This window comes from Mastigoproctus giganteus, chromosome 3, assembly GCF_048544385.1.
Source record: "Mastigoproctus giganteus isolate SK-2022 chromosome 3, ASM4854438v1, whole genome shotgun sequence".
NCBI classification, from domain to species: Eukaryota; Metazoa; Arthropoda; class Arachnida; order Uropygi; family Thelyphonidae; genus Mastigoproctus; species Mastigoproctus giganteus.
The window spans coordinates 218,381,365-218,402,192 of record NC_143577.1 but is presented as its reverse complement, the minus strand read 5'-3'; the positions used below and the strand labels follow the sequence as shown (position 1 = coordinate 218,402,192).

The window sequence follows — 20,828 nt, the reverse complement described above, 5'->3', positions numbered from 1 at the left end:
TAGAGTTGAATACACCTCTGGCATTCCCCTTGCTGAATAACACCTCATGTGTGAATGTCGATGCAAAATATTCATTTAGTTTGTTAGCTACCTGAGCAGGATCATCAACAGTTGACCCATCAATATCAAGTGGACCAATCTGATTCATCCCCTTCCTTCTAGAGTTTACATAAGTAAAGAACTCTTTGCTGTTTTTCTTTGCATCCCTTGCCAAGGATTTCTCGTAATCTGCCTTCGCCTGCCTAACCTCCTTTGTAACTTGGTTGCATATCAACTTGTATCTATCATAGGCTTCTGTGTCATGTGTTAATTTGTAAGTATCCCATGCATTTTTCTTCTCTGCCATCATGAATACATCATGAATGGTTAAACTAATGGGAAAAAGTTACCTTTGACAAGATCAAACCTCCTGAAAACCTCCTCATTCGTTTCACAAATGTACATTATGTTCATTTCCACCTACATTCTGCCAAGCCCCACTTACTTTTTCTGACATGGTTGAATTAACAAATACTTATCTCAGTTGTCCCAGTTATTCTCTCTATTAGCAAAGCAAAGCAACAAAGCAAAAGGCTCAAGCTAATGGGGGTGCTGTGGCTCAGAGGAGAACTGAGGGGGCAGTTGCCCTCTGAATCACAGCCTTTTAAAATGCACAGCTTGCATGATGTTTGTGGTGCAATCAGGTACAGGACATGATATTGATATGGGGGATGTCTTTGTGTGTGTGTGATGCAAGGAGTGTAACGAAATCAGGCGACAACTCAGCGTTGTTATGGGCATATATGAGAGCTTGATGGACAGGGTGGATGCCCTCGAAGGAACTAAATTGAGGGGCACATCAAGCTCTCAGCTGCCCACATCAATGCCAGAGCTTGCACTTGGTCATTGCACAATACAGCGGCAACCCCCCAAGGCAGAATACGCTGGTCCCACAGGAACTAGTAGTTGTTGGTGACTCTATTGTCAGAGAAATGGGGAACATGCTTTGTAAAAAGGATAGGTGGAACAGGACCAGGTATGTCTGCCAGGGGCAAAGGTTGATGACGTTGTAGAGTGGATATCATCTTTTAAGGGCACAAAAGGTGATATAGTTGTACACGTTGGCACTAATGATATTAAGAGTAGGAGACTGGCAGAATTACTTAACAAGTACAGGTCACTGTTGAAAAAAAGCCGTGAATTAGGGTCGAATTTGAAAGTGTCTGCAATTCTGCCCAGACACGATAGGAGGGAGTATATGATGAGAGCCCTGTCGATCAATTCGGCTCTGGAAAGATTGTGCAAGGCTCAAGGGGTAGAATTTTTTTCAGCCTAGTCTGTGCTTGTTAACAGGAGAGACTGCTTCTACAAGGATGGGATACACTTAAATAGAAAGGGTGCAAGAATATTTGCTGATGCTATCGAGGCAGTATTAAGTGAGTCGGAAAACAAGGACTAATAGACTAACAGTAGCCGCTGGCAGCGGTGAAAGTGATTCTTGCACTGCTTCTATTGGAATGAGCAGAAGCCTGGAAAACAAGATGCAAGATTTTTCAGAAACTGCTGGGAGTCATTGCAGTACAAGTAAACACATGGGTTGTGTTAGGATAGCTAAGATTAGGAACAGGTGCATGTATACTTGCCTGTACACCAATGCTAAGAGTTTGGTAAATAAATTTGATGAATTTGAGGTATTGCTCAAAGCATCAAAGGTGGATATTGTAAAATTGTAAAAGGCCTTGTAAAAGTATCGGTAAGGGTTTCCACGTGTTCGTAACTACCATTACCGTTAGTAACTTTCCCGCCATTGTGATACCGTACTAGATATACCGTAGGTTATATACCTTACTAGATAGCCTTAGTTGAACTTCGTTAGCAGTTAAATTGTACGTTTAAATAAATACATATAACGACTTAGATTACAAACGTAATATAATTAATAACATAACATAATTAATTAATAAATTAATAGAATCATGACTCAGACCAGAGCAGCAAAGCAAAAGGCTCAAGCTAATGGAAGTGCTGTGGCTCAGAGCAGAACTGAGGGGGGCAGTTGTCCTCTGAATCACAGCCTTATAAAATGCACTGTTTGCTTGATGTTTGCAGAGCAATCGGGTACTGGACATGATACTGCCAAGGGGGATGTCTTTGTGTGTGCGCGCGATGCAAGGAGTGTATCGATATCAGGCAACAACTCGGCGTTCTTGTGGGCCTATATGAGAGCTTGAAGGACAGGGTGGATGCCCTCGAAGAAACTAAATTGAGGGGCCCATCAAGCTCTCAGCTGCCCACATCAACGCCAGAGCTTGCACTTGGGCATCGCATGACACAGAGACAACCCCTAAGGCAGAATGCGCTGGTCCCGAAGGAACTAGTAGTTGTTGGTGACTCTATTGTCAGGGAAACGGGGAACATGCTTTGTAAAAAAGATAGGTGGAACAGGACCAGGGTATGTCTGCCAGGGGCAAAGGTTGATGACGTTGTAGAGCGAATATCATCTTTTAAGGGCACAAAAGGTGATATAGTTGTACACGTTGGCACTAATAATATTAAGAGTAGGAGACCGGCAGAATTACTTAACAAGTACAGGTCACTGTTGAACAAAAGCCGAGAATTAGGGTTGAATTTGAAAGTGTCTGCAATTCTGCCCAGACACGATAGGAGGGAGTATATGATGAGAGCCTTGTTGATCAATTCGGCCCTGGAAAGATTGTGCAAGGCTCAAGGGGTAGAATTTTTTTCAGCCTGGACTGTACTTGTTAACAGGAGAGATTGCTTCTACAGGGATGGGATACACTTAAATAGAAAGGGTGCAAGAATATTTGCTTATGCTATCGAGGCAGTGTTAGGTGGGTCGGAAAACTGCTAGCTTGGGGGGAGACAAAGACCAATAGATTGACAGTAGCCACTGGCAGAGGTGAAAGAGATTCTTGCACTGCTTCTATTAGAATGAGCAGAAGCCTGAAAAACAAGATGCATGGTATTTCAGAGACTGCTGGGAGCCATTGCGGTACAAGTAAACACATGGGTTGTGTTAGGGTAGCTAAGAATAGAAACAGGTGCAGGTATACTTGTGTGTACACCAATGCTAGGAGTTTAGTAAATAAATTTGATGAATTTGAGGTTTTGCTCAAAACATCGAAGGCAGATATTGTTGGGATATCAGAGACGTGGTGTCACACAGATATAAGGGATGCAGAACTGCAATTTGGGGAGTACAACGTCTACAGAAAGGATAGACAGGATAGGAAGGGAGGAGGGGTTATGTTATTAGTTAAGAAACACATAGAAACCAAGGAAGTGAAGTAAATTGAGGGGCCCATCAAGCTCTCAGCTGCCCACATCAACGCCAGAGCTTGCACTTGGGCATCGCATGACACAGAGACAACCCCTAAGGCAGAATGCGCTGGTCCCGAAGGAACTAGTAGTTGTTGGTGACTCTATTGTCAGGGAAACGGGGAACATGCTTTGTAAAAAAGGTAGGTGGAACAGGACCAGGGTATGTCTGCCAGGGGCAAAGGTTGATGACGTTGTAGAGCGAATATCAGTCACAATACTATTAATAGGGACAGGGGGATCCGTTTACACCCCCTGTTTGAGGCAGTTGTCCTCAGAAGGGATGACCGTTTCTGTTTGACACGCTCCCGAGCCACTTCCATTTCCGATACGCGCATGGAGAATGTAGATCATGTGTCTGATGATCACGTGCATGAGTGCCATGGACCGGCTACTTAAGGATGTGTTGTAGCACTGGTAGTATGCTGAAGAAGGAGACGGCAGTTCTCCGAAAGCTCCAGATTGTATGTTTTATCGCTTTTAACCTAGTTTATTTTAATTAATTTTATTGTTTTTAACTATATTTTAACTATAATTTAATCAGTGTTTTATTTTATTTGCATCATATTTCATTGTATATTATTTCATTGTATAGTAAATTTTTAGTTTAATTCCTGGCTGGTGTCTATCATTAATTATTATAGTATGGAAATTCCCAGCCCCATAGGCCTGTTTCAAGACAAGGAAGTGAAGCCAGTCGACATCGCTGGACAGTGCAGTGTGGAGTCAGTTTGGTGTGACATAAACATTGGGAGATCAAAATTGAGAGTAGGAGTGTGCTATAGGCCTAATGACTCTGATGAGTATAATAAGGAAGTGTACAGGGAAATAGAGTGGGCCAGTAAATCAGAGTGTCTTATAATGGGAGATTTTAATTTCCCAGATATTGACTGGAATTTGGGGGCTGGTTACTCACACACTAGCAGGACTTTTGTGGATTTATTGGATGATTGTTTTCTACATCAGCATGTTCGGGAGGCAACTAGAGGGAGTAATACTCTTGATTTGATTATCAGCAGTGATTCTTCATGCATTAAGAATCTGCAGATAAATGAACCACTAGGTGGCAGTGATCACAGTGTGCTGAAGTGGGATTTACTCAAAGAGGTAACTACCATTAGGGGTAAAGGGAAGGGTTATTGCTTCCGTAAAGGCGACTACGATGGACTGAGACAGTATTTAAATTCTATACAGTGGGACCAACTGATGATGTTACCAACAGCAAATTCAAAATGGGAAGCATTCAAAGAACTTATCTTGGAAGCTACTAGGCTTTACATACCAACTAAGAAATATTGTTCAAGGTTTAGGCCAAAATGGTTGTCAGATGAACTAATGAGGCATATGGCAGAGAAGAAAAATGCATGGGATACATACAAATTAACACATGACACAGAAGCCTATGATAGATACAAGTTGATATGCAACCAAGTTACAAAGGAGGTTAGGCAGGCGAAGGCAGATTACGAGAAATCCTTGGCAAGGGATGCAAAGAAAAACAGCAAAGAGTTCTTTACTTATGTAAACTCTAGAAGGAAGGGGATGAATCAGATTGGTCCACTTGATATTGATGGGTCAAGTGTTGATGATCCTGCTCAGGTAGCTAACAAACTAAATGAATATTTTGCATCGACATTCACACATGAGGAGTTATTCAGCGAGGGGAATGCCAGAGGTGTATTCAACTCTAGCAGTAAGCTACAGAATCTTGAAATAACTGGGAGTAAAGTGGAGGAGAAACTGTTGAAGATAAACACAAGACCCGGGGTGGATGGGATCTATCCAGTTATATTAAAGGAGGCAGCAAAGGAAGTAAGCAAACCCTTAGCCATAATTATGAGAGCTTCCTTGGACTCAGGGGAGGTACCCATAGACTGGAAATGTGCAAATGTGACCCCAATTCACAAAGGAGGATCAAAGGCTGACACAAGTAATTATAGACCTGTGAGCTTAACTTCTGTTCCAGGAAAATTAATGAAGGCACTGGTTAAAGAAGCACTGCAGGATCATTTAGACAAGACTTCAGTTATAGCTCAGACACAGCATGGTTTTGTTAAGGGGAAGTCTTGCCTAACCAACTTGATTGGATACTATGATGCAGTCACAAAAGAACTGGATGCAGGGAATAACTTTGATATTATATACTTGGATCTTAGAAAGGCTTTTGATACTGTTGCACATGGAAGACTGCTACACAAATTGGAGCAGTGTGACATTGGAGGCAAATTGCTGCTATGGATAAAGGGGTGGTTGAGGGGGAGAAGACGGAGAGTGGTAATCAATGGACACTGCTCATCGTGGACTGATGTTATTAGTGGAGTCCCTCAGGGCTCAGTGTTGGGTCCATTATTGTTTTCTGTATTTATAAATGATATTGATGATGGTATATCGGGCTTAATGTCCAAGTTTGCAGACGATACAAAGGTTGGCAGGGTTGTCAAGGACACTACTGACACTATGCTGCTGCAACAGGATCTGGAAAGGTTGAGCAGATGGGCTGAGAGGTGGCAAATGAAGTTTAACATTGATAAATGTAAAGTACTACACATGGGAAACAGCAACCCCAGAGCAACGTATCAACTCTGTGGTACTACACTGACAGTGGTAGAGAATGAAAGGGATCTGGGGGTGGTTGTGCAGGCAGATCTGAAGTTCTCTGAGCAGTGCAGACGGGCTGCAAGAGTAGCTCATGGAGTATTGTCAATGATATACAGGAATTTTTCCAGCAGGGATAAGGAGGTGATTATTCCATTGTATAAGGCGATGGTCAGGCCACACCTAGAGCACTGTATACAGGTCTGGAGACCTCATTTCAAGAAGGATGTAGAGCTGCTGGAACGAGTACAGAGAAGGGCAACAAGATTAGTGAATGGAACAAAGGGGTGCTCTTACGAAGAAAGGCTTAAGTTTTGCAAATTACAGTGTCTGGAGACTAGGCACCAGCGAGGTGATCTGATAGAGGTGTATAAAGCCTTGAATGGTTTAAGCATGCTCAATGCTGATGGGATTCTTCCTCTAGCTCAGAAAAATCACCTGAGAGGGCATAAATTCAAACTGAGGAAAGACAGATGTAGGATAGACGTGCGGAAATTTGCCTTTAGCCAGCGGATGGTTGGTTGGTGGAACAGACTTCCATCCCTTGTGGTGGAGGTTGATAGCCTAAATAAGTTTAAGGCTCAGCTGGACAGGTATTTTGAACGAACAGAGGGGTGAAGTGGAAGTGGTTTTTTTTTTTTTTTTTTTTTTTTTTTGGCTGATGCTGCATAAGCTTGCTTTCTTGCATCAAATGCCTCTACTAATGCTAATGCTAATTGTTGGGATAGGGATATTAGAGACGTGGTGTCACACAGATATAAGGAATGCAGAACTGGAATTTGGGGAGTACAACGTCTACAGAAAGGATAGGAAGGGAGGAGGGGTTATGCTATTAGTTAAGAAACACAAAATCCAAGGAAGTGAAGCCAGTCGACATTGCTGGACAGTGCAGTGTCGAGTCAGTTTGGTGTGACATAAGCATTGGGAGATCAAAATTGAGAGTAGGAGTGTGCTATAGGCCTAATGACTCTGATGGGTATAATAAGAAAATGTACAGGGAAATAGAGTGGGCCAGTAAATCAGAGTCTTATAATGGGGGATTTTAATTTCCCAGATATTGACTGGAATTTGTGGGTTGGTCACTGAGGCACACTAGCAAGGCTTTTGTGGATTTATTGGATGATTGTTTTCTACATCAGCATGTTCAGGAGGCAACTGGAGGGAGTAATATTCTTAATTTGATTATCAGTAGTGATTCTTCATGTGTTAAGAATCTGCAGATAAAGGAACCACTAGGTGGCAGTGATCACAGTGTGCTGAAGTGGGATTTACTCAAAGAGGTAACTACCATCAGGGGTAAGGGGAAGGGTTATTGCTTTTGTAAAGGCGACTACGATGGTCTGAGACAGTATTTAAATTCTATACAGTGGGACCAACTGATGATGTTTCCAACAGCAAATTCAAAATGGGAAGCATTCAGGGAACTTGTCTTGGAAGCTACTAGGCTTTACATACCAACTAAGAAATATTGTTCAAGGTTTAGGCCTAAATGGATGTCAGATGAACTAATGAGACACATGGCAGAGAAGAAAAATGCATCGAATACATATAAATTAACACTTGACACAGAAGCCTATGATAGATATAAGCTGGTCTGTAACCAAGTCACAAAGGAGGCTAGGCAGGCAAAAACAGATTATGAGAAATCTTTGGCAAAGGATGCAAAGAAAAACAGCAAAGAGTTCTTTACTTATGTAAACTCTAGAAGGAAGGGGATGGATCAGATTGGTCCACTTGATATCGATGGTTCAACTGTTGATGATCCTGCTCAGGTAGCTAACAAACTAAATGAATATTTTGCATCAACATTCACACATGAGGAGTTATTCAGCGAGGGGAATGCCAGAGGTGTATTCAACTCTGGCAGTAAGCTAGATAATCTTGTAATAACTGAGAGTAAAGTGGAGGAGAAATTGTTGAAGATAAACACAAGGAAGGCACCTGGAGTGGATGGAATCTATTCAGTTATATTAAAAGAGGTGGCAAAGGAAGTAAGCAAACCCTTAGCCGTAATTATGAGAGCTTCCCTGGACTCATGGGAGGTACCCATGGACTGGAGATGTGCAAATGTGACCCCAATTCACAAAGGAGGATCCAAAGGCTGACACAAGTAATTATAGACCTGTGAGTTTAACTTCTGTTCCAGGAAAATTAATGGAGGCACTGGTTAAAGAAGCACTGTGGGATCATCGAGACAAGACTTCAGTCATAGTTCAGACACAGCATGGTTTTGGTAAGGGGAAGTGTTGCCTGACCAATTTGATTGGATACTATGATGCAGTCACAAAAGAACTGGATTCAGGGAATAACTTTGACATTATATACTTGGATCTTAGAAAGGCTTTTGATACTGTTGCACATGGAAGACTGCTGCACAAATTGGAGCAGTGTGGCATTGGAGGCAAATTGCTGCTATGGATAAAGGGGTGGTTGAGGGGGAGAAGACAGAGAGTGGTAATCAATGGACACTGCTCATCGTCGACTAATGTTATTAGTGGAGTCCCTCAGGGTTCAGTATTGGGTCCATTATTGTTTTCTGTATTTATAAATGATATTGATGATGGTATATCAAGCTTAATGTCCAAATTTGCAGATGATACGAAGGTTGGCAGGGTTGTTAAGGACACTACTGACGCTATGTTGCTACAACAGGATCTGGAAAGGTTGAGCAGATGGGCTGAGAGGTGGCAAATGAAGTTTAACATTGACAAATGTAAAGTACTACATATGGGAAACAGCAACCCCAGAGCAACGTATCAACTCTATGGTATTACACTGACAGTGGTAGAGAATGAAAAGGACCTGGGGGTAATTGTGCAGGCAGATATGAAGTTCTCTGAGCAGTGCAGATGGGCTGCAAGAGTAGCTCATGGTGTCTTGTCAATGATATTCAGGAATTTTGCTAGCAGGGATAAGGAGGTGATTATTCCCTTGTATAAGGCAATGGTCAGGCCACACCTTGCGTACTGTATACAGGTCTGGAGGCCTTATTTCAAGAAGGATGTAGAGCTGCTGGAATGTGTACAGAGAAGAGCAACAAGATTAGTGAATGGAACAAAGGGGTTCTTACAAAGAAAGGCTTAAGTTTTGCAAATTACGGTGTCTGGAGACCAGGCACCGGCGAGGTGATCTGATAGAGGTGTATAAAGCGTTGAATGGTTTGAGCATGCTCAATGCTGATGGGATTCTTTCTCTTGCTCAGAATAATCACCTGAGAGGGCATAAATTCAAATTGAGGAAAGGCAGATGTAGGATAGATGTGCGGAAATTTGCCTTTAGCCAGCGGGTAGTTGGTTGCTGGAACAGACTTCCATCCCTTGTTGTCGAAGTTGATAGCCTAAATAAATTTAAGGCTCAGCTGGACAGATATTTTGAACGATCAGAGGGGTGAAGTGGAATTTTTTTTTTTTTTTTTTTTTTTTGCTGATGCTGCATAAGCTTGCTTTCTTGCATCATATGCCTCTGCTAATGTGCATAAGTGCCTACTATAATCAGTACTTTTGCACATATTTGTTCTGATATTCTTTGTCAGAGGCTTCTCCATCTGGAATCCCCTCCTTTTGATCTCCTGGCCCATTTCTCTGACCCATTCTGTCAAATTCAACTGTTTCCTCTATTGTTCTCTCAACTGTTAATCACTCAAAACTTTTTGACTTGGTTTCCTTGAAATTCTACTTTCTTCAATCTAACTTTTCCTAACACCGAATTACAGTAATTCCCTTAGGAATTTTAATGTTCACAGCTCCACTTTAACTTCATTTTTCTAGTTATTATACAGACCCAGCTGGTTGAGATATTGAAGCTTTTGTAATTACTGATGACCTTACACAACAGAATTCATTTACTTGCTGGAATACCAGACAATTCTAACTGCATACAAAACACCCTGGATCTTTACCTCACCAACAACCCTTCAAAGTATAGAATAAATGTTAATCGACATCTCAGATCATAATTGAGTGGTGTTGATCTCTTCTTTAGTGGTCACACACACACACACACACACACACACACACACACACACACACACACACACACACACACATACACACACACACACAGTATCATTCTCAGCCTCATGTCATTTGGATTTACAAGAATGCAAAATGCTACAATCTTCCTGGTTGAATTACTGTTTTAAATTTACTCAGTAACAATAAAATTACTCTTCTGTGTATGATGAAATCCTTTATTATGTATTACTCCGTATAATCTCATCCTTTATCTAAATTCTGGTTTTCCAATAAATGCAGTTGGTTTATATCCAAATCTCCAGTTTTGTCTTCTGCTTGCATTGAAGCTAACAACAAATGTAAAACAGTTATTAATTGAGACTTGATTTTGAATAGGTTGCAAGTGAAAAACTTGCTTGTCCAAATGTTAGTAGAGAATTCTCTCTTGCCAAAGCTGTTTGTTCTGATTTGCTATAATTTCTGTTATGACCTAATGAACCTATTGCATCCTCATTTAGAGACAAAGCCAACTTACTAGCTTCCTACTTATCTTCTAACTTTTGTATTGTTAATTTTGGTAAATTATCTTCTACCATACCAGATACACTCCACTCATTACCTCCTGTGGTCTTCCAACAGAAGGATGTCAGAAAAATGTTTAATAGTCTTGATGGTCAGACTATCTTTTTTTTTGTAGACTTAGCACACAGTTTTGTTTTTCACTGTTGATGTTAGTTTATGTATATGAATAAACTTTTAAGATTTGTTCTGATTTACATCTCAGCACAAAAGTAAGTGTTTGCTTTTAGCAATGAATTCCAAACTTTTAATGTTCAACCATTATATCTGAATTTTTGGAATGCTGGGATTGTTGGAATGTTGATATTTTTTAAAATATTCCGAAAATTATTACACATTGAATTCTCACATGTGTAGGTGGTAGCAAACTACCTGAACGTGCGAGAATTCATTCAATTAAAGGACTTTAAGATAACATTTTATTGTATTCACTCATATGGCAGAAGCCCTCTTAATCAACCTCCACTTAACTGACTCACCTGATTAACCAATGCTCCCTCTTTAAATATAAAACAAAGAGTAATATCGGTAGTAGACAAATTGGGCATGGCAACTGTCATGTGTTACTTTTGTTTTCATTACTTACGCTGAAACCAAACCGAAATCTTGAATGAAAGACAAAATTAGTAAATACTCTCAACAGACGATGGGTTCTTTGTACATATAATTCCAATTAACGATAATTGTTCACCTCCAAATTGTTCAAATGAAAGTTTGATGAAAATTTTCAGTCATTAGCATTGCATAAACAATTAATATGTAGCTGTTATTTTGGAGAGGAACCTGTCAGGTTCTGCAAAGATGCTGCCAGGTTGGCTGAGAGCCTGAAATGATTGGAGAACAACCCTACAATATGGGCAAAAGAGATCTAAATTGTAAGTTGTTACTTATAAAAATGATGGCAAACAACAGTGGAGCCTGTGGCACCGGGATATACAAAAATCCAAAGAGAGAACCATAATAGTCTCCAACAGCAGTTCAACCCTGGCAACCCAAAGATCGCGGGTTCGAATCCCGCCTCGGGCTTGGATCAAAGTATTGCAAAAACCTTGGGAGGTGCATTATGGCCACAGAAGCCGATGTGCCAACAACTACCAAAAAAAAAAAAAAAAAACAGCAGTTCAACTGGAACTCACAAATTGCTACTTTTTGTTGTTGGTAAATCAGCTAATTCTAGAGCTTTTAAAAATATAAACTGTTCATATTTATCAGTTTACTACTGCACAAAAATCAGCATGGGACTCTGCATTATTCTTTCAAAGAATTACCCCCCCCCCCCACAGATTTGTACTTTTGTAAAGAAACACTTTATGAAAATAAATTTACCTGAAAAGTCTGTTCTCTTTTTCTGGATAATGCTCCTTCACATCCCATTTATGAGGAACTTAAAGAAGGGAACATAAGTGCTGTGTTCTTACTCCACAAACATACATCCTTGATCCAATCTGCATATAAAGGGGTTCTAGAATGTCTAAAGAGACAATATAGGCAAATGTTTTTGAGTTCAATTTTGATAAAAAAAATAGAAAACATGAATATATGTCTTATAGAATCAATAATCAACATTTACTAAATCTTGGAGAAAACTTTGGTCCGAGGTTGACTGTGCTAATGAAAGTCCCAAACTACAAGGAAATAACAAACATGATTTATTAATGGATTTCAAGCAAATTGAAGTTTCTGAAGATTTAGAGCAAGAAGATGTATAACAATGGATTCAGCGACAATTTGTTTGATGATGCAGAAATCATAGGCCATGACAGAAACATATAAAGCTAAATACGAAAAAGAAGAGATTGGCTCAATTCCAGAGCCAAAAATTTATCTTGCAGCAACCCCAAAAATGAAAATGGTTGCAGCTGTGTTATATTGAACAACAGCATGATTCAATCAATGATGTGATGCTTATAAAAAAAAAAAAAAAAAAAAAAAACTGATTTTATTTAAATGGATATCTGTATATGTATAAAGTGAAAATAATTCAATTATTTGAATAAGTGAAAATAAATCAAAATAAAATAAATAATAATACAGTGAAACCTCTCTTAACAGATGTTTCTCTAAAGGAACACACTTCTTGTTGTGGACTCTCAAGCTTGGGTCCTAGCCCAGAAGTATTAGAAATTGTGCTAGTTGACCTCTCCAAAATGGACACACTCTAATATGGATGCAGACACTTTAATAGGTATCATTTTGGTATTTTCAACCTTCCTAGGTGGGACACTCATGGATAATTGACACACATGCACATTTTCGGTGGTCACTGGGCATTTGCAGTGAAGGCAGATGAAGTTCAAAGTCATTACGGTAATACTACTTAGACTTGTGATGACTATATTACTCACAGAGCAGATGGCACAATGTCATTAATATGCTCACCACTGCTGATAAGGAATATTTACAATTATTTGGGCTATCTAACGTAATTCTACTGTTGCACATCATGTAGCAAGGCAATAAAATTGCCAAAGTGAGAAATGCTGTTTCAGCTTTCTAAAATTAAAAAAAAAAAAAAAAACTCTACCAAAAGACTGCATAAATAATTTTGACTAGTATCCCATAAGGATTTTCTACTAACACAATCCTCCTTTCAGAACTAAAACATTATTATGTGAATAGGGTACTTTTTTTTTTTTTATGAAAATCCCAAACACGAAAGGTATCAAAACCTATAGTACTTAGTACCGTGCATGGGTTGAAGGAGAAGTATGGGGGGAGGGGGATGCCGGAAACTTTGTTCTAGAGACTAAACATGGGTTTCACCACTTCAAGCCTCCATTAAGCAAAGTGGTGGTACATGATAAAAATCTGAAACTATTTCCAGGTGATTGGGGATATCTTCAAATTTTTATTCACCAACCAGAACAATGCACTATGTAGACGGCAGCATAATTGCAAAACTGTATTATTATTATTAGCCATATGGTGCAAGGAAGCCCGAGACTTATGCTGCACCAGCAAAAAAAAAAAAATTTCCAAGTTACCCTGAGAGAGAGAGAGAGAGAGAGAGAGAGAGAGAGAGAGAGAGAGAGAGAGAGAGAGAGAGAGAGAGAGAGAGAGAGAGTAGAAAAGACTCACCAAGAAAGAGAAGAATGCTGATATCCAGCTCAAGACCCTGGGTGTGCCAAGCTCATACTCACCATATGTGAGCCCCTGGGGTCATGGTAGAATTTACCAAATCCAAGAATGCACAGCATGTACTTTGGTTCCATGAGCTGCAGTCTGCCATCACTGTTATGCACAAGTATTGAATACAGTTTAAAAAGAAAGCACCGAGTGCCCCCATAGTTCTGCAGTAGTATGGAAAATTCATGAAAGATGCCTATTTATGCAATCATTCTAGCAGAAATGATGGCCAACCAAAAGTCATTGAGGGCAGAGTTGGGCTGGCTCAAAGAAGTTTAACCAAACCCAATTGAAATCCATATGGTGTGTCAGTCGTGAGCTTAACATATCAAAATCAACAATGTATAACATGTTACAATGCCATCCTAGGATGAAACCATGCAAGTTATGGCTATTACAGGTGCTGACTGACAACAAAACTACAAGCTTAGAATTTTGTTGGTAAATTTCTCTGTGATAACAGTTTTATGATTATTCTGCAACTACTACAGCATGTGCATCTTCCAGTTGGTGAATAAAAACTTGAAGATATCCTCTATCACTTGTTTTTTCAAATTTGTATTGTGTATCCTATTAGTCCAATAACATTTTAGTTATGTAAAGGTTTGTGGGCACCCTGTACAGCCGATTTCTGTGTATATTTGATAAAAATGCCATGTGATGCATGACATTACTTTCATTAGTGCTTTAGAAACAGTGGTGTCCAGCTTTTTAACTGCGGGAAAATGACAGTTTTCCTGTGCTTCATATACCACTAAAGGTGCCTCCGTAGCCAGGTGGGAAGGAGCAGCAGTGCGTAGCACACGCTTCTTGATTAGACCGGGGTTTGAGCCCGTCACCACCAAATACGGAGGATGCAGAAAGGTTAGGGAATGACCACCGCATATTCTGGAGCAATATGGCCTTAGTTGCTAATGCTTTTAAAAAACCAAATAACAAACAAACAAACATATACCACTAGTATCAGTAGTGAGAAAGAGGGATCTTTTAAGTAGCTACATACAAAGTTTATTCATGTATGCAGCTTTTCCCTTGGAATACTGGTTGAAATTTTCTTAGGCATTATATTGATTGCATTGTACTTTTTTAAGAAATTAAATTTCTTGCTGTTTGCATTAGGGTCTGTAATATGGATTAAAACTAGTAAGTGATCTAATTATCTATAATGAACATGAAATTGGCAGATTGAAATGCTCCAAACAAAGTCATTTATATTCATTTTTACTATAAGTTAATTATGTGTTATGTTATGTGTAATAATAAAAATAAAAGCTTTTTATGATTCCCTACTTTAACCAACTTTTTAACTCCAAAACAAAATTCTGTATACAATATTTAACAGACTTTTAAACTCTAAATAAAATTCTGTATATAGTAAGCATCCTCTTATACATTGCAGATTGCACTGGACAATAGTTTTTACTGTATATAAAATTTTGTTTAGGTTTTTTTCTTACAAGTTATATGGAAATATCAATTCCAGGCCTTGACAAATTTTTTAAAGATTTAGGCTCCATCTGTGAAGGTTAGCCACCAGGTTTGAGTGGAGGGAGTGTGGCTATTCTAAAAAATATCTTCCAGAACAACCATTACACAGAAAGCTCTTCTCTTCAAGTCACATAACACAGTGAAAATACTTGTGTTTACCCCGATTGTTGGTGTCAAATTCATATAAATGTCACTTCTGAAAGAAGTGAAATTGAAAATTTGCAAGAGATGATAAATTTCTGCGTCACTCCCTGAGTTATTAATGCTCATCTTATGACTGTTGTGTATGTTCACAAGTAGAGAGTATAATGTTTTTACAAATGAACAGTCTTTGAATGTTTATTTCTTTCTAATTCTGATCAAATAACAGTAGATAAATGCTACCAATAGTCAATATTAAGAGATCACTTTACTGTATCTTTAATAAATTTTCTGTTTATACTTCAGGATGGATGTGCAGGGTAAAAGAAGTTTACAAGATACAAGAACATTGCTGTATTTAGTGGTCCATATAACCACTAAATATAGTATGGGGTAGAACATGGTCAACTCAAATGTATTTATTACTGTACCTGCACATTTTGCCATTTGGAAAGTCATGCCAGTTTTTGGCAAGATACAAACAACAGCAATTGCAAAATAAAGAATTTAGTTCAACCTCCAACTACTAGATTGGCTTGCAAAATACTAGTCACCAGGCCAGATTTCTTAGTTGGTGACTGGGCAACTGGATTTGTCAAGTCCTGATCGTTACAAGATGAGATCTCCTTTTTATATTCATATGTATAAATTTTTCTCCCACCCTAATTACATAGAAATTAAGCTGTTTAACATTAAATATAAGAATATTTTTATTAAAACCTTGAAAGTAATTCATTTTTTTCATATTTAGTCAACTTACTGCAGTACAATAGCCAAGCACTGTGAAACAGTAGGTCGTCACATGAGTATAGTCAATTTAGATCCTGCAGCCGAAAGGTTTGACTATGATGTTACAATAGGCAAGTAACCTTAAAAGTATACAGTAACTTGTTTCAGTTAATGTTGATTATACTAAAAGAAGGATAATTTGTTGTCTGTAATGATTATGTAGTCCTGAAACGAATCGGTGGGTTATTCCAAAATTCTGCTGTTGTGTGTTCTTATTCGAAAGGTTTATCCATCCAGGAGTACTGGAGTGTAACAAAAAACAGTCCAGTATTTAATATTGTAGAGTAGATATCATCTTTTAAGGGCACATAAAGTGATATTGTTGTACATGTTAGCACTAATGACATTAGGAGTAGAAGATTTGCAGACTTAACAAATACAGGGCAATGTTGGAAAAGAATTGCGAGTCGGGGTTAAATTTGAAAGTGTCTGCAATTCTGTCCAGACGTGATACAAGGAAATGAGCCTTGTCAATCAGTTTGGCCCTTGAGAGGTTGCGCAAGGCTCATGGGGTAGAATTTTTCTCAGCATTGGCTGTGCTTGTTTACAGGAAATACTGCTTCTATAGGGATGGAATATGCTTAAATAGAAAGAGTGTGCAAGAATATTTCTTGATGCTGTCAAGGCTATGTTAGATGGGTCAGAAAACTGCTACCTTGACATAGGAAATACACAAGCTAATAGATTAACAATAGCCACAGGCAAATGTGAAAATGATTCTTGCACAGTTTCTATTGGAATGAGCAGCAGCCTTGAAAGCAAGGTGCTGGGTGTCATCATAAAAAAGTAAACACATGGGCTGTTTAGGGTAAGAGTAAAAACAGGTGCATGTATACTTGTATACACACCAATGCTAGGAGTATAGTAAATATATTTGGTAAATTTGATGTTATGTTCAAGAAATGAAATGCAGACGTTGGGATTTCAGAGTCGTTGTGTCAATCAGATAAAAGGGATGCAGAATTTGAATGTGGGGAGTACAATGTATGCAGAAAGGACAGACTGGATAGGAGGAAGGTTATGCTCTTGGTTAAGAAGCACATAAAATCTAAGGTAGTGCATCCAGTTGACATGAGTGGCCAGGGCAATGATGAGTCAGTTTGGTGCGACATAAGCACTGGGAAAGAAAAATTTAGAGTAGGAGTGTGTTATTATTATTTATTATTATTAGCTATATGGTGCAAGGAAGACTGAGGCTTATGCTGCACCAGCCAAAAAAAGAAAGAAAAAAAATTCCTGAGAGAGAAGTAGAAGGGAATCACCAAGAAAGAGAAGGATGATGATATCCAGCTCAGGATCCTGGGTGTGCCAAGCCCAAACTCACCAGATGTGAGCCCCTGAGTACAATGAACAGCTGTACAGAGAAATAGTGGGCCAGCAAATCAGAATGTCTTATAATGGGAGATTTTAACTTTCCAGATTCTGACCAGAATTTGTGGGTTGATCACTCAGACTAACAAGACTGTGGATTTATTGGGTGACTGTTTTCTACTACAGCACTGTTAGGAGGTAACAAGAGGGAATAATATTCTTGATCTGATTATGAGCAGTGATTATTCATCCATCGAGAATCTGCAGATAAAAGAACCACTAGATGTTGCCAGTGATTACAATATATTAATTTGGGATTTACCTAAAGATTTAATTACCACCAAGGGTAAAGGGAAGGGTTTTCCTGTCATTAAGGTGACCAGTGATTTCAGACAGTTTTAAATTCTATACAGTGTGATTCAGAGACGTTGTGTCAATCAGATAAAAGGGATGAAGAATTTGGTCCTGAAGCTTAATGATTAGTTGTGGCATATGATGCAAGAAAGCAAGCTGATAGAGCATCAACCAAAAGAAAAAAAAAAAAAAACCTTCCCATTTCACCCATCCGGTCACTCCAAATGTTTGTCTAGTTCAGCCTTAAATTTATTTAAGCTATCAACTTCCACAACAACAGATGGGAGTCTGTTCCAGCAATCAACAACCTTCTGGCTAAAGGCAAACTTCTGCACATCTATTCTACAACTGTCTTTCCTCAATTTGTATCTGTGCCTCCTCAGGTTCTTAATCTCAGCACTCAGGTGGAAATATCCCATCAGCATTGAACCTGCTCAAAACATTCAAGGCCTTGTACACCTTAATCAGATCACCTTGCAGGTGCCTAGTCTCCGGATGCTGCAACTGACAGAATTTAAGCATCTCCTGATAAGAGAACCCCTTTGTTCCTCTCACCAATCATGTTGCCCTTCTCTATGCTTGTTCTAGAAACTCTACATCCTTGATAAAATGAGGTCTCCAGACCTGTACACAAGGTGTGGGCTGACCATTGCCTTATACAAAGGGATAATCACCTCCTTGTCTCTGCTAGAAAAATTCCTATATACCATTTACAAAACTCCATGATATTTAGAGGGGAGACAGTGATATTTAGAGGGGAGTGCAGACAGGCGGCCAGTGCTCTGGCCGCCTGTCTGCACTGCTCAGAGAACTTCATATCCGACTGCACAATTACTCCCAAGACTTTAATTCTCCACCTCCGTTGGTACATTTCTCTTGGATTACTGCTACCCATAAGTAGTACTTAGTATTTGTCAATATTAAACTTCAGTTGCCACTTCTCAGCTCATCTACCTAATTTTTCTAGATCCTGTTGCAGTAGCATACTGTCTTTACTATCATCATTAAAACTCTGCCTACCTTTGTATCATCTGCAGACTTGGACATTAAGCCTGATATACTTTCATCAATATCATTAATAAATACACAAAACAACAATGGGCCCAGCACTGAACTGTGGGGACTCCACTAATAACATTAGTACACATAGAGCAGTGTCCATTTATTACCACTCTCTGCTGTCTCCCACTCAACCATCCCTTTATCCATTGTAGCAACTTGCCCTTTATTCCAGACCGCTCCAATCTGTACAGCAGTATTCCATGTGCAACAGTATCAAAAGCTTTCCTGAAATCCATGTATATGATATCAAAATTATTTTTTGCATCCAGTTCCTTTGTGACCATATCATAGTATCCAGTCAAATTGGTCAGACAAGACTTCCCCATAACAAACCCACTGTGTCTGAACTATTACTGCAGCCTTGTCTAGGTGATCCTGCATCACTTCTTTAACCAGTGACTCCATTATTTTCCATGGAACAGAAGTTAAACTAACAGGTCTATAATTATTTGTGTCACCCTTTGAACTCCCTTGTGAATTGGGGATAGATTTGCACATCTCCAGTCCATGGGGACTTCCCCTGACTCTATGGATGCTCTCATAATTATGGCTAAGGGATTGCTAACTTCCCTCGCTGCCTCCTTCAATATAACTGGATAGATTCCATCTTTTCAGGTGCTTTTTTATGTTTAACTTCAATTTTTCCTCCACTTTGCTCTCTGTTATTACAAAATCATTTAGCTCCCTGTTAGTGTTTAGTAAACTTCTGTCCTCCCCTTCCTTACAGAATTCCTCATGTGTGAATGTAGATCCAAAATACTCATTCAGTTTGTCAGCAATCTGAGCAGGATCAACTGTTGAATCACTAACATCGTGGACCAATCTGATTCATCCCCTTCCTTCTAGAGTTTACATAAGTAAAGAAGTCTTTGCATCCTTTGCCAAGGATTTCTCATAATCAGCCTTTGCTTACCTAACCTCCTTTGTGACTTGATTACAGACTAGCTTATATCTGCCATAGGCTTCTGTGTCACATGCTAATTTATATGCATCCCATGCATTTTTCTTCTCTGCCATGAGCCTCATTAGTTCCATTTAGGACTAAACCTTGAACAGTATTTCTTAGTTTGTATGAAAAGCCTAGTAGTGTCCAAGATTCCCTGAAGGCCTCCTATTTAGAATTCACTGTTTTTAACATCATCAGTTGATCCCACTGTATAGAATTCAAAAACTGCCTGAGACCATGGTAGTCACCTTTATGAAAACCCTTCCCTTTACCCTTGATGGTAGTTACATCTCTAAATAAATCACACATCAGTAGACTGTGATCACTGTCATATAGTGGTTCCTTTATCTACAAATTCCTAATGCATGTGTCATCACTGCTGATAATTATCAGGGGCAACCAGAGGTTGTAATACTCTTGATCTGATTATAATCAGACCAAGAGTATTACACCCTCTGGTTGCCCCTCGAACATGTTGCTGTAGAAAACAATCCTCCAATAAATCCACAAAAGTCTTGCTACCGCGCAAGTGACCAACCCACAACTTCCAGTCAATATCTGGAAAGTTAAAATCCCCCATTACAAGACATTCTGATTTACAGGCCCACTCTATTTCCTTGCACAATTATTTGTTGTATTCATCAGAGTCATCAGGCCTATAACACACTCCTACTCTCATTTTCCCTTTCCCAGTGTTTATGTTACTGACTCAACATTGCACTGTCCACCCACGTCAACTTGATGCACTTCCTTGGATTTTGTGTTTGTTAACTAAGCTCTGCTATCCCAACAATATCTGCCTTTGATGCCTTGATCAGCACATCAAATTTATTTACTATACTTCTAGCATTGGTTTACATGCAAGTATACATGCAGCTGTTCTTACTCTTAGTCACCCTAACACAGCCCATGTATTTATTTGTTCCATGATGACTGCCAGCAGCTCTTGAAGTCCCTAGCAACTTTCTCTCTAGGCTGCTGCTCGCTACAATAGAAGCAGTGCAAGAATCTCTTTCGCCTATGCCTGCGGCTACTGTTAATTTTTTGTCAGTGAATGTCAGTTCTGAGCTAGATATCATCAGTCTTCTCTTTCTTGGTGTTTCCCTTCTACTTCTAACTCTCTTTCTCTCTCTCTCTCTCTCTCTCTCTCTCTCTCTCTCTCTCTC

The 20,828-nt window shown here is 39.3% G+C and overlaps 1 protein-coding gene across 1 annotated transcript in view; it reads left to right on the top strand.

The window, feature by feature from the left end:
* The window catches only part of LOC150088726 (GPN-loop GTPase 3), a 135,458-nt gene that overhangs the window by 15,916 nt on the left and 98,714 nt on the right, over positions 1–20,828 (top strand). The window contains exon 2 of the mRNA XM_090369629.1: positions 15,952–16,060. Coding sequence (XP_090225755.1) covers positions 15,952–16,060 — 109 coding nt within the window. The remainder of the gene's footprint in view (positions 1–15,951; positions 16,061–20,828) is intronic.